The 15759-nt window shown below is 39.1% G+C and overlaps 1 protein-coding gene across 1 annotated transcript; it reads left to right on the plus strand.

The window, feature by feature from the left end:
• The first annotated feature begins 1032 nt into the window (after positions 1 to 1032).
• gpr173 (G protein-coupled receptor 173) lies at positions 1033 to 14377 on the plus strand. Its single transcript, XM_073819691.1, has 2 exons — positions 1033 to 2088; positions 8786 to 14377. The coding sequence occupies exon 2, from the start codon at positions 9009 to 9011 to the stop codon at positions 10170 to 10172; it is 1164 nt and encodes a 387-aa protein (XP_073675792.1). The 5' UTR covers positions 1033 to 2088; positions 8786 to 9008; the 3' UTR covers positions 10173 to 14377.
• The last annotated feature ends 1382 nt before the right edge of the window (positions 14378 to 15759 follow it).

The raw sequence follows: 15759 nt of genomic DNA on the forward strand, positions 1-15759 counted from the left end.
ATTTTTGCACTAATGTAGTGTTATAAGCATTACATAAGAACCGTCTTCTTGATATAAAGGATAATATATCTGACTGATAAAATATTTAAATTGTACTATTTCTAAAATGTTGTGCTTCCTCCATATTATATCATTATTTAAAAATATTACCAAACACGCCTGTTTTGTAGTTTCATTCCTTTCAGGTGACTGATTGTGTGTCCTCAGGTCGGCTTTCCCTTTGTCGGGTAAGGGCCATCTGTTCCTGCGGCTTCCAGCGGTTCAGGCAGCTGTTTGGCCAGGCATGAGGGCACGCAGCGGATCGTTGTGTCACGCAGAGACAAAACACCTTTTTACCAGGAAGTTACAGATAGATTAAACGCTCACACACCAAGGGCCTACTGAGTGAGCTGGCTTACAACATTCCTCTCTTCAATCAAAAATGTGCCAAAGACCCAAAAGCCATGGAGGAGAGACAGGAGTGTTGTAAACACATTCTGTTTAAACTTTGGTATATTCATATATGAATAAAATAAAGTAGTTAATAAATACGTTTCTTATCCACAATGTTGTTGAGGCAGTACCCTAAAGTACAAAAAACGTATTTACATCTAAATTGTACCAAAACGTAGTTACATATTTAGTAAAGTAGATCTACATATTAGCACCTACAGTACAGTTTGTAAAAAAAACGGTATACTTAAAAAAAAAGGTAATTTTCTAACATGAAACTCAAGACAACGCAATTGTTATGAAAACGTAAATAAAAATGCACGCATTGTGATTTCTTTTTTCATCACCCTCTTAATTCAGAAGGGTAAACAAATATAAAAAATAAGCAAAATTATAAAAAGACCTATTGATTTATCTATACGCCCGCTTTTTGTAAAATTGCTAATTTAATGTTTTTAAAAAACACTGGCCATTTAAAAGTTGTGATTGTCTATGTGACTTCAGTGCACTACTGAGACTATGTTGGAGAGAACAGCGTCAATGAGGCTTCCGAAAAATCCCGAGACGTTTCCGAAGGGATCCGATCCAGAGAAAACTGAGGTAGAGCGCAGAGACGGGAGCCGCTGTTTCCAATTCACCATCGCAGAAGAACCCATTTCATTTCGCTCATTTTTCGTTACCATTCTTAATTCAACGATGGAACCGGGATACTGACCGTCATGGCGAATTCCCGAGCAAAGAATCGGGTCTGACTGCCATGTGTGATCCATCTTTTTTGCGCCTTGCATCACAGACCGTGCCAGGCTTATGCATTTTAAATATATAGGGCGCTTACATGTACTGTGTACATGTCTCCACATAGAATGACTACAGTATGTGAGAGGACAACGCTGATGCCAATGGATATACCGAGGGATGATGCGTGATAAAGCGGATTTATTCCCGTCGAAGATAAGATGTGTATCGGTGTGGCGTGGGAGAAAATGTCTTTGGCTCCAGCCAGAAAATGAAGATGGGAAGAAGCGCCTTGTCCTGTAGCCCAGCAGCGAGAGCCAGTCGTTATTTACACATCTAAATCTGCGCACAAGATAATGATACTGACGCTGTGTCTCAGGATTAAACGGTACCACAAAACACAGCAGAAATAGAGTAATTGTGCTATTAAACTCTGCTTGATTTAGTCACCGTGTGATGGGAATATACTGCTAAGGCTTGGCCTAGCTTTATGGAAAACCCGAAGACATGACATGCACACGAAAAAAGAGGAAACGATATTTTTTGTTTTTTAAAACCCGTACGTGTGTAATATTCCAGCTTCTGGCATAATATTGTTTAAAGCGTTCAGCAAAAGACTTTCCAGTGAAACAGGTCTTGTTTCTGTTTTTCAGACGTGACCATTCCCTGTATTAATTAATTAATTTTTTTTTTCATTCTCTGTTGTTCATAAAGGACGTCGAGGTTCGTCTTGGATTACAATTTGGATTCATGTGCGATTCCGTGAACGCGTTGTGTCGAGTCGAAAAAACGTATTTGCACCTTTTTGTGCGTGTTTTTATTTTTTATTTATTTTTATTTTTTATATATTTGCAACAAGCTCCCGTTAAGGCCTACCATCGAGACAAGATCCATTGTCTGGAGGAAGATCGAGAATTATAGGTAAGAGCTCCATCACATTATGCCTCTCCTATTTGATGTTTATCATATAATTACCTATAAAATGAGAGATACAAGTGCTGGAGCATTTAAATAATAACAAATCATAAATCATAATAATAATAATAATAATAATAATAATAAAAACATCAATGACTCCCGTCATGACGCATACTATGTACTGAAGTGAAATGCAGGCCTGTTTTATGCATTTGTTATTTCATTGTCCCTCATGCAAACACGCGCAAAGCGCGCGCACGGAATAAGACACACACACACACACACACACACACACACACACACACACACACACACAGAGGGAGAGACGCCGTAGTTCTTCATGATATCTAATGATAACCATGCAGGTCACAATGCTCAGCACATCCAAGAAGATGTGAATCGCACCCATGAGAGTTAGATAACGAAATATCAGTGTAACACTGTCTGGGACTGTAGGCTATATGCGCTCTGACAGTGTCCATACGGGTCATTTGCACTTTTGCGTATTGGCTGTGCGGGTCACGTCATTAGTTCTAGGTAATTCATTATTTTTATGCTCTTTCATGTGTTTGAAGGAAAACCGTCGACTGTAAAACAGGCTCCGGTTCAATAAACGATTCATGTAGCCTATATCAGTATGGCGCATCACCGATAGCCCACTGCAAATGAAGATGATGGAGATACAGAGAAAACGTTTTGGAAAAGCTACCCACGAACGACGGGATCATATTGTTCTTTCTGTATCGCATCAAAACGATAGGTGTGGGAGAGTCGAAATGATTCAGGCTCGTTTGGTTGGTGAATTCCGCGTCGCCTCCTCCCACCGAGACCACGGTAGCGATATTCACTGCTGTTGCTATCCAGCCTTCTACCTCCAACCAACTCCCTTTACATCTGACTCCTCCCAACGACATCGAAGGCCTTCTCACTATTAATGCGAGATAAGAGCACACTAAACCTCTGGAGGGAAATATTAAAGACTCAGAATAATTAATAGAACATAATCATAACCCAAGGGATGACAACTGTAATGGGTACAATGGAGCTAAAGGCCTCCCTTAAGGAAAATGTTTGTGTGTGTGTGTGTGTGTGTGTGTGTGTGTGTGTGTGTGTGTGTGTGTTCATTCCTAAGTGTGTGAGGATAAAATATTTCTTTTTAATGAATGTCTATAAATTAGACATATAGACGTATGTCTTTAGAATATTATTTAACCAATATGTAAAATGCCCTTAGGACAGCTATAGGGGCAAAATTTATCACAATATACATTTTATTTATTGAATCGTTTTCAACATTACCTCACTTCTTTGTTTATTTACTCTTATATTATTTTGTTTTCATACAGTAACTAGTATCTTACAATATTAGTATGGGTAGGCCTATATTTCATCAGTACATTTTTGTGATTTGGGCCACATTTATCCTAACAAATGTATTAATTTCTGGAGATTTTTTTTTTTTTTTTAACAGGGATCCTTTAGCTCTTTATGGACTTTTTACCCCAAATACTAATATTTCAATTATTTGTTAAAGTAATTTGATTAGAAAAAATCCAATCAAATTTAACCTTTTGGCATTGCATGTGCATGTATTATATACTAACCATATGGGCTATAATAATAGCGATAAATTGGTATTAAGGCAAGTACTGTGTTGCTATATTGTGACAAAATTAAAAGGGCCTTTGACCTGAGTAGCTATAGTATATGACACCATAAGGCACATTTAAATGCATTAGATTACATGAGGGCCAGCAGACCAGTTAGTCATCAATATATAGCTTACATGTCCTACTGAATATCTGAAAGACTGTGAATCAAAGGGCTTATCAAAGAATTGTGGAGGAAAGGAGGTAAATTCTCTTTCATTGAGCAAATGAAACTTTCAGCCGCCCTCTTTGGAATGCGTACGTGTCTCCCACGAGTCTGTCTAGAGCTGAGAAAATAGAGAGAGGTGAACTTTCACTTATGTAGGTGACAAGAATGACAGTACCAGCTCTGACACATCCAAATAAGCCACATTCTTATTTAGCCCGTTTTACTTCACAGAACAAAGCACCAGCGCATTAGCATTTACTGTGGGAACAATCTGCTTGCAAATTGTCATCTTTGGACCATAGAAATGTTAATACTCCACCCATACCAGGTCACTTAACCACATTTTATCAAGTGAAAAATGTGACATTAAGCACTTGGGAAACAGTTGTGCAGGTTTCATATTCCCTGAGCCTTTCATCTTTTATTTGCATAAAGGTGAGTTTCGGTGACACGCATGTAGTACGTTATACGGCTTAATATTTATCGTATTTATACACGCTTAAAAATAAAGGTGCTTCACGGTGCCATAGAAGAACCTTTTTTGTCTAAATGGCTCCATAAAGAACCTTTTACATTATAAAAAGGTAAGAAAGAGATGGTTCTTTGACTGAATGGTTCTTCTATGGCATCACTGTGAAGAACCTTTTAAAGCACCTTTATTTTTGAGAGTGGAATTACACTGATGTCTGTTTCTACCCAAAGGTTGCTACACTTGAAAACATCTTCTGAACAATAACAACACTTAGACTATCTTTCTGAAATTGAAACTGCCAGTTGAAATAACACCTGTAACTGATGTACAATTTGTAAACCGGTTACAACAGGTTGTCATGGTAAGGTTGTAACATTTTATCTTCTCCCTGACAGAAACATTCACTTTAGTCTCCGTTCTGGCTGATTATTCCTCATGAGTGACACTTTCCTTCTCAGCTCACCTCAACACATACAATTCTGAGTTGCATTCAGGCTTACAAAGACACATACACCGCACAAGGCAGAAGGACCCTGTAGCCTAGCAACAAGCAGCTGTAATTGCTGTGACACAAGTGAATTAGTGTTTCTGCTCTAAAACAATGGGTCGGCGCAGCTCTATCTCCTGTTGGACTAAGGTACTCAGTGACTTTGTCATCAGCTGGCGTCTACTTTTAGCTTTCTCTCTACCAGAGGCCGTTAGCTGCTGAGGGTTAGCACAAATGGCTCTTTAAATGCTGCCAATAGCACAACAGCAGGTGAAGGTATACACCTGAATTCATGGATCAATGCTCTTTCACATTGAGAGAGTAGGATAATGCTAGCTTGGCTCTTCGACGCCACAGCAGGGGACGTGTCTGTTTGGCAAGTATGCGTGCCCTCGTCTAACTACCAACAACCAGGGGCGGAGACTGCCTTTTCGATACGTGGGTGTAAATGAGAAAGTCTGGTTTAGGTGGAACTTCCAAAAACGTTTGGTGAAAAGTGGGCCAAAATTATTCATGTGGTATCTATATAGCTCGTTCAAGCATCGCTGAGCTCTGTTATCGCTTTCGATGCAGATTAGAAAAGCTTTCCCATCCCCAAACTCTTTCATTGCACCCCCCACCCCCACCCCCTTGCCCCCGCATCCCGGTCCACATGCCTATACTCAAGACATAAAAAGTGATGTGTTGTAGCCTAGCAACAATGAGGTAATTACCATGAAAGACTAGTTGCTGGCATGCCATGTAGCGTGTGGTGGAAACAGCTGATCTGCTCGGCACTAAGGGGGAAGCAGAAGATGTTCCTCAGCATGTTACAGCAGATGCTTACAGGAGCCCTGCTTATCCTATTCAGCAGATTATTGATTGATGTGTTTACGCATGGTGGACACAAATAAAATACCTTTTGTGCTGTCAGGTGCTTTTTTCCTGTTCTTTTTGTAGGTCTTTTTTTGTGTTTTACATTTGGTGTAGGCACACTAAAGCAACTAAAAATACAGTTGAGGTCAAAAGTTTACATCCCCCTTTCAAAATCTTAAAATGTTAATTATTTTACCAAAATAAGAGGGATCATACAAAATGCATGTCATTGTTTATTTAGTACTGACCTGAATAAGATATTTTACATAAAAGATGTTTAAATATAGTCCACAGGAGAAAATAGTTGAATTTATACAAATTACACTGTTTTTTGTTTTGTTTGTTTGTTTAGTGATAGTGATAGAGTGATAGAGTCCCTTGTTTATTCTGAACAGTTAAACTGCCTGCTGTTCTTCCAAAAAATCCTTCAGGTCCCACAAATTCTTTGGATTTTCAGTCATTTTTGTGTATTTGATCCCTTTCCAACAATGACTGCATAATTTTGAGATTCATCTTTTCACACTGACGACAACTGAGGGACTCATATGCAACTATTACAGAAGGTTCAAACACTTACTGATGCTTTGGATGGAAACGCAATGTATTCGGAGCCAGGGGGTGAAAAATTTGAAGATCAGGGTAAATGTACCTTATTTTGTATTCTGGAAAACATGTAACTGTAGCCTCTGAATGGCAGTACTAAATGAAAAAAATATGATATTTAGGCAAAATAAGAAAAAGGCCTACACATCTCCATTCTGTTCATGCTCTTAATGCATTGTGTTTCCTTCTGAAGCACAAGTGAGCATTTGAACCTTCTGTAATAATTGTATTAATAATTGAGTCCCTCAGTTGTCCTCAGTGTTAAAAAAAGATGGATCTCAAAATCATACAGTCATTGTTGGAAAGGGTTCAAATACACAAAAATGCTGGAAAACCAAAGAATTTGTGAGACCTGAAGGATTTTTCTAAAGAACAGCAGGCAGTTTATTTGTTGAGGACAAACAAGGGAATCATGAACAATGAACAATAAACAAAAAATCATTCAGGTAAGAAGACAGTATTAAGAATCAAGGGGATGTAAACTTTTGAACAGAATCATTATTTCCGTTTGCTATATGTAAATATCTTTAATGTGAAATATCTTATTCAGGTCAGTACTAAATAAACAATAACATGCTTTTTGTATGATCCCCTTTATTTTGTTAAAAAAATTAACATTTAGCATGAAACTGAATTAAAATGTGCTTTCTTTGTTTTCATTTACTTTAATATAATTCATGTTAGTGAAAATAAAAGTTTAATGTATGTGCAAATTAATTAACTTCATTACTTATCAAACATAAACTGTAGCCATTACCTGACAGCGTTCTTGTGAAATCACTCTAAATCTGTCTCTATACATTCACATGCAAAGTTTTTTCCATATCTGAGGCAGATTCTTTATCGTTCTGACACAATGCGAAACCAAATCAATGCGCCAACGCTTTTTGGTAGCTTCCGCAGATTGTGCACAATGCAGAGGTCGAGCTACACAACCACATTATCTAGGTCGAATTTGGACTTGGCACCATTTCCGCTGAATCAAGCCAGTTTTTTTTTTGTTTGTTTTTTTGTTTTCAATGTAAACATGCACTATGTTTTTAAGTCACAGAGTTACATAATTTAACTACAAAGTAAATGTAACTGTAATCAGTTACAGTTACTAAGAAAAACAAATGTGTAATGAAATAACGTTATTGATTACAAATGGGGTTACATTTGAATATTTTCACACACATATAGATTTGATTGATTTTCTTCCTAAATTGCACTGACTGCTATTTCAGGAGTTTAGGACAGAAAAGGACACATGCTTATTACCTGTTTTATTTCCTATTTGGGTTTATATATATGCTTAATTGTTTTAAGATTAACTGTTTTTTCGAGGTATTGTTAGATGCTAGTGTTTCTTGTCATATCTATGCAAAATTTGATTTCGAGAACAGTATCATAGCTATTAAACTATATCTTATGATTTTAAATCTGTATTTAACCTCAGAACGATCTCAGTGGTGCTAAAGTCTAATTTTGTGGCTGTGCTTTAAAATTTAATTTTAATAATCTTAAGTGATGGAGGATTTTAAGAAGTCTGACAGTAATTTGTTTTGAGTACTACTGTAAGGTTAACCCTGTCTCCTTTAAATGCTTCAAAATGATTAACAGTTGGAAATATTTTTTTAGAACGTAATCACAAAGTAATCAAATGTAACATTTACATTAATTTAATAAAGCAATTGAAGTAGTTACTCTATTTATTATTACATTTTATTATTACTATTTAATATTATATATAGGGTAACTTGTAATCTGTAACCTATGACATTTCCAAAGTAACCTTCCCAACACTGATTATTTCTTTCTCTATTACTGGAATTTGGGCCTTTGAAGTGCTGAAGTGTAAATGTACTGACAGCCCTGTATACAACAAATAAATCTGCAAAAGAGAAAAAAATAGATACAAAAAAAACAAATTAAAGCAGAATTATGTTTGCTATTTGTTTAATATGTTATAATGCATTAACGTAGTTTGAATCTGAACATTTCTGGTACAAATAACTGAAGGTGAATGTGAATAACAGTTTTTCCAGGAGAAAAAATAAAACAAAACTCAATTTTCCAGTATTGTCCACACATGGTAAATAACTCCAGATTATTTGTATTGATTGTTATGCTTTTAAGTCTACTTTGCAGTTTTTGTCTAATTATGAATTTCTGTAGTAGTTCTAGAGTTACTTTTTTATTCTGCACCAGTATTTTGCTGTTGTATTTGTGTGGTCTCCTCAGTGCTCTAGCAAGGAAAAACAATACCTAGAACATGCTGTAGTGGTATTGAGAAAAATCTCTCTCTTTTCAGCATCGATATCACTTTATGCTATCTCACTCTTCTTGACCTGAAAATCCTTCTCTCAGGAAGTACAAAAATGCTTTACATTCCCTAAAAATCAGTAGTGTCTGTGGCCTTTAAAGACCAGCATTTGCCAGTGTGAGAAAACAAGAGTAACAAATGTTTTGTTCTCTGTTTATAGGTGTGGAGGCCAGAAGAGGTGGTGCATTTGAAGGGACGCTCCAAAGAGAACTATACAAACATGGGGCAATGCAGATCAAGCTTCTCTCCTTCCATTTGAGACAACAACGAAAGGCAACCACGAGGACGGACGACAGCTCAACCGGAGGAGGCGGAGGTGGAGGAGGGAGTGGAGGAAGTGGAGGAGTTGAAGGAGGAGGTGTGCGATTCGAGCAGCAAAAGGGATGGCCAACGGAAACGCAAGCAGCGATGGGCCTGGGAACCCCTTGGCGGCCGTGGTGTCCACAACAGGCGGTGTGATGGGTGGAGCACCTTCTTCGGCCGTGTCTACCTATGTGAAACTCGTCCTTCTGGGGCTGATCATCTGCATCAGCCTGGTGGGCAACTTAGTGGTATCCCTGCTGGTGTTACGGGACAGAGCCCTACATAAGGCACCCTACTACTTTCTTCTGGACCTCTGCCTCGCCGACACCATCCGCTCGGCGGTCTGCTTTCCCTTCGTCCTGGTGTCCATCAAAAACGGCTCGGCCTGGACTTACAGCGTGCTCAGCTGCAAGGTGGTGGCCTTCATGGCCGTTCTGTTTTGCTTCCATGCTGCCTTCATGCTGTTCTGCATTAGCGTCACGCGCTACATGGCCATCGCCCACCACCGCTTCTACTCCAAGCGAATGACCTTTTGGACCTGCGTGGCGGTGGTGTGCATGGTCTGGACGCTGTCGGTCGCCATGGCGTTCCCGCCCGTCTTTGACGTCGGCACCTACAAGTTCATCCGTGAGGAGGACCAGTGCATCTTTGAACATCGCTACTTCAAGGCCAATGACACGCTAGGCTTCATGCTGATGCTGGCCGTGCTAATCCTGGCGACTCACGTGGTCTACATGAAGCTCCTGCTGTTCGAATACAAGCACCGAAAGATGAAGCCAGTCCAGATGGTTCCAGCCATCAGCCAAAATTGGACCTTTCACGGACCTGGAGCCACAGGCCAGGCGGCCGCAAACTGGATAGCAGGGTTCGGCCGTGGCCCAATGCCTCCCACTTTATTGGGCATCAGGCAGAACTTGCACAACCAGAACAGACGTCTGCTAGGCATGGAGGAGTTTAAGGCAGAGAAGCAGCTTGGCAGGATGTTCTATGTCATCACCTTGTTTTTTCTGGTGCTCTGGTCCCCGTACATTGTGGCCTGTTACTGGAGGGTCTTTGTGAAGGCGTGCACCATCCCGCACCGGTATCTTTCCACCACCGTGTGGATGAGTTTCGCCCAAGCGGGTGTGAACCCCATCATCTGCTTTTTCCTCAACAAGGACCTGAAGAAGGGCCTGCTGGCCCACCTGCCTCCCTGCTGTAGAACTCCACCTCAACTGCCCCGTGAGCCTTACTGTGTCATGTGAAGATGAGTGTTCATTCATAATGTTTTGTTTTTTTTCTTTTTTTTCTTTCTCTTCTGGATGGTCGGAGAGTGGACAGCCAGGGGGAGGGAATAAGAAGTCTTTAAAGATGGAGACACGGACGAACTTTAAGAGCTGTTGTGGCCTTTGATTCAGTTTCAGATGCTTTAAAAGGGTGGATGTCACGGAATAAGCATCTACTGTCACCTTAATGATTTTAAGGGGGAAATGGGCTCTACGCTAATGTGTGGTTTGGTAAATCAACTCTAAACAGGTTTGAAGAACCGTATGTTTTGTGTTAGGGTGTTGTAAATCAACCAAACTGGTGGTCTATTTTATGGTGAATGTATGAAGGCTATTGTCAAATGGCTTCTCGTGATCGATCTCAGCAAACATTACCATTTGGTTTGGCTCAGTATCTGTATCCCTTTACCAGGATCCTGAGGGCCTCAAAGATTTACAAAAATTTTGTTCATGCCTTGTGAACAGCTGCACTTCTGGCAGAGTAATTTATATTATTTGAACTAATGATTAAAAAATACTCTATGTGCATGTGTATTACCTTATCTTTAAGGGGGAAAAACTTGAGATTAAACTATTTTTAAGAATGAGTGCCAAGCATTAGCCTCTAGGAATGAATGAGACTAACAAAAAAAGACAAAGTTCCTCAAATTTGTGCTAATTGGTTGGGCTGAATCCTTTCTGTGGCTCCATCAGGCAGGAATTAAGATGCTCATAAAACTGTGCACACAAAAGCAACTTCCAGAACAAATAATGTTTTTCCTCTCAAGTTGATTCAAAGGAATCGTAGATGAAAGGAGCTGACTGAGAATATGAATCGGTGTGAAATATGGCCTATTCAGGTTTGTAGGTGCTCTTTCCCTGAGAAACATTTTCACTGTAATTTATTGTTTTTTAATTCATCTCTTTTCTCAACTTTATTTACTTATCAATATTTCTAGCACTGCACAAAATAACTCACCCCCTTATAATTTTCATAATGAATCTGAATATGTGACCAGTCTTATGATATTCAGACCAAGAAAAGGTGAAGTATTTTACTGTAAGTGGTCTCATTTTGTGAAGAGACGTTGATCTGTTATGTATTTCGGTTGAACAACCGATCGTTTATCCTTCCGAATGATTGCACAGAAGGTGTTATAGAGGAGAAGTTACATAGTCTTTTGCGTCTTGAATTACTTGAATGAAAGTTTGCTAGCCTATCGGATCTATACAAAATTGAAACGTTTTTAATATGTGATTTTCATACATATATCTTGGACGGTAATTAATTCAGCCTTTATGTTTTCAATCATATGTAAGTGAAAGGTAGGTGGCATTAGAGGTGTTTTGGTTTGCGTTTACTGTGTGTTATATACTAACACATGATATGTGGATTCCTGAAAAGACGTTGTTGGTCAGGTGGCAACGAGGAACCTAAAGTTGAATGTTTGTGCTGGATTGAAATCTGATAATTCGGCCTCCTGTTAAGAAGAAATCAAACAAAAATCTAATTTTAACCTTGTAATGAAAATATGAATGTGTTTGAGATGAGGAAAAACATGTAAGCTGTTAGTGGAATGTTTAGATTTATTTTTTAAAGTATTTCATTTCATTAGGAGCTATCAAGTGGGTGAACTAAATTCCGAAACGCGTTCAGTGTCAAATGAATTTCTCTTAATATTTTGCACACAACTCAAGAAATCATTGATCAGCCACATGATTTCTCTGGCATATTTTGACTTGAATCAGAATGCTGACTAATGCAGACAGGACAGATTGTAATATTTCTGTGAATGTTCAATGAGATCTCTCTGTCGGGTAGGCATGGGATTGGTAGGAGTGATCAGACTTTCTTTTTCTGAAACCTGTCATTGCGAGAACACAGAAAAACAGCAGAAAAACATCTATGATGAACAGAAAAAGAGGAATAATTCTTTCTGTTATCTGCATTTTATGCCTTACTTCATTACCAAGGTTTAATGTTACCAATGCAAGAATGATCTGAAAGCTGTATGCTTCTATAGACACCAATAAATCATACTAAAACATATGCTGGGGAAAACACAACACTGTGTATTTGTGGATTATCAGAGGACATGTCTCGCTGCCCTTCACAAGCCTACGGGTTGCGGGTAAAGAGACGGCTGCAGCGGCTGCGTTATTGAATTTGCGAACTGCAACATGTGGGAGTGTACAATTTTGCTCAGTGCTCTGGAGAGACTTGAATTTACGAAAAAAAGAAAGAAAAAAAAAACAACACAGAGAGACACTTTGATTTTCCATGGAATTAAAAGGAACTTCTTGGATTCTTAAGGATTTCTTTGAGACTTTTTTCTTCTTCTTGTCTTTGGGCGGGATTGGGGTGGGGGACAGTTCATGAATGATGGTTTGGGCTATTGTTGTATTCACCTGTGAATAGGAAATCGCTTGGGTCGGTGTTGGGGTTGGGTGAAACGGATGTGATTTTGTAATGAGCAAAAATGCCTGGTAGAACATTTTTAGTTGCTTCAGGCATCTTATCTTTTGTAAAATAACTGTGAACCTCTGTGTAATTTCATGTGTATTATATGGACAACGCACTAACTTCAAGAGGGGGGTGGAGTGAAGGGTGGGGTTACGACCCTTGATCGTCATCTTTTTACCACGCATGTGTGTGTGAGTGTTTACGCTGAGTATGAGTGTGTGGATTGAACTGGGTACAAAAGCAAAGGTGAAAGGTCAGAGATACAGCATCTGATATGAACCACTCCTGCAGTTGATCCACTAAAACTTCACATTTTTAATGCTACAACACAACTGTAAAGATTACAAAGAGCTGAGCCTTAATTAAGACATAATGTTGATTCAAATCAACAGGGAATATGGATAGTTGTTTTAGCAATTTCAGCATTACAGTGATTCTTGAATAAAAATGAATCATTTTTGTAAAAAAAATAATAATACTAATGAATTAGGCTTTGTTTACACTAGTGCGTTTTCGTTTTAAAATACATACCTTTTCTTATGGTTGCGTTTGTCGTTTACACTACTCCTTGAAAACAGAGACTTTGGAAAATGCTGCAGAAAATTCTGGGGTTGGGTTTCAGTGTAAACGGTCCAAAATGCAGTGTTTTTTTTAAAAGAAAGCATCGGTTGCTCACATTTGCTCTGCATATCCTTGATGACCATGTAAACAACAAACATCATGCTCATTATGAATGGTCATGTGACATACGTTTTCGGTTTTGTAGTGTGGACGGAGATCACACTAGTGTAAACAGGGCCCTTGAGTGTTGATATTCAAGGATTTTAAACAACAGTCAACCATTTTAGTGTCAACAGTTTAGTTAATCAATCATTTTTTATTTCTGCAATTCAAGGGATTTTACCTCAGAATTTATAAAACTACAGTAAAACCGTTGTGAACAAAGAATTGAAAATGAAACTGTATAAAGAAAAAAGCAAATGTATTAAGGTGAAGCCATGACATCCATTTTGAAATGCTGTATCAGACAAAGATGAGTGTGAGTTAAATTATTCTAAACAATGTGTTTAATTTAGCAGGCAAAAACTGTTACGTAATTTATTTGTGGTAAGTTTTACTTATACCTGTGTCTTAATATTTTGCCTTTTATATTAATTATTGATAGTGCCTGACTTGATCATCAATCATATTTCTGATTTCTCGTAATTGCCAAATTACAATATATGAATATGAATGGGTACATGATTTTATCATGTCGGCTCACTGAATTGCTGAATGAATGAAAACATCTTACAAAATAGGGTGACCATACGTGCCCTTTTTCCTGGACACATCCTGCCCAGGACTTCTACGTTGCCTTCCAGTTTTCCAGCTACTTTGATGTCAAACACTGTTCGGTCTGTGCAGCGCTGCTTCAAGTTGAAAGCAAGTACGAAAGCCAAACAATGCCAAAACCTGGATATTTTAGGCAATCTAGAAATCCTGGCCAGGACATGTCTGGGAGATAGGGCACGCATATGACAAGCCACTCGTACAGCTATTACAAGAGCAATAGACAGCACCTATTCATCACAGGATAAAATTCATGGGACTGAAATTTTAGATGAGCAACTCGGGAGTTGTTTATTTGCGAATGCATGATGAATGAAGGGGGTGAAGGAAAAAAACTGGGGGGAAAAAATGAGGAAGAAACGTGAGTCAGCTTTCAGATATCTTGATCTGTAAATCAACAGGATTTTTTTTTCCAACATGACAATAAAAGTTTACTTTTGTTGCATTTTTGACTCCTAATGTTGTGTGACCTTTTACTCAGCAGAGTTAGCAATATTGGCTCTGTCCCAAATCGCACCCTAAACCCTCACGGTCTTCCTCTGAGTCTGCACTTTCGTGACGTAATGTCGCTCTGACTGCCTCAGTGCGGGCTCGGCAGAAGTGCATATCGAGGGCGCATAGGGGCCGCAAAGGGGGTGCCAAATGACAAATGGGACAGCTTATGGCAGGGGTTCTCAACATTGGTACTTGTGATCTATTTTCCTGTAGATTTCAGCTCCAGCCCTAATCAAACACACCTGAACAAGTTAGTCAAGGTCTTTAGAATCACTAGAAAGTTACAGGCAGATATGGTTTGATCAATGTTGGAGCTAAACATGGATCTCGTGGGCCAGAGTTCAGTTATCAGACACGCACACACGGAAGTGCACAAGAAAGTGTCCCATTTGGGACAGGGCCATTCTTGATTGAGTTCTAGAGCATTATTTTGTCAACACTTCTGTATCCTGATTTTCGCTACTTCACAGGCACAGACTCGGGTTCACAAGCTTAGATTATGAGTTGATACTTATGGTCCGCACTGCAGAAGGCCCAGAGTGAGTCAGCTAAAATGTGTCAGAGTGACACTGAACTAAACAGGATGGGCAATTTCCCTTGATAGACAAACAATTTAGACTAACTTCGCATCAGGTTTTCATGAGAAGACAAATACGTTCATATGAATCTTCTCAATGTTTCTCTCAATGTTTCACATTGCAGCAGACTAGTTTGATGTCTCTATGGCCGCCTCAGTAATATTGTAATCTAAAGTTGACAAAGAGGTTCCATTGGAGTTGAACAGCGAAGTGATGAGCAGCATACGGCGGATGAACATTAGTCCACTCGGCGTGAGATTGGCCATGGTTAGATGCCTAGACCATATGTGTGAGGTCAACTGATTAATGTTCGCCAGTCTGCACTTAGTGAGGTTTGATCCCCAGCAAATCCAATAAAAGGCAACCACTCGCCCTCAGACTGAAAGAGGAGCATATCGGGATCTTATGTATAGAGTTCATTTAGGTTCTACAGAGAAGAGAGATGTGAAAAAGGGGTATGGATATATAAATAAACAATGATAGCATAAAGAAAGGACAGGGAACAAGGGGGACAAGAAAAGGCGCTGGCCTGGAGGAATCTCACCTCCTCATGGGAGGTTAAAGCTGAGCTGAGCTGACTGTCTGTCTGGCCCAAGCTGGGGATTCAGGCCACAGATCAAGCGAGGCCAGATGACTGAGAGATGATCTGTAAGGTTCTACTGCAGCCTCTCTCATATTCACACACATGTGCTACTTATTGCAGCTATAGTTTGTATAT

This window comes from Garra rufa, chromosome 15, assembly GCF_049309525.1.
Source record: "Garra rufa chromosome 15, GarRuf1.0, whole genome shotgun sequence".
Taxonomy (NCBI): Eukaryota; Metazoa; Chordata; class Actinopteri; order Cypriniformes; family Cyprinidae; genus Garra; species Garra rufa.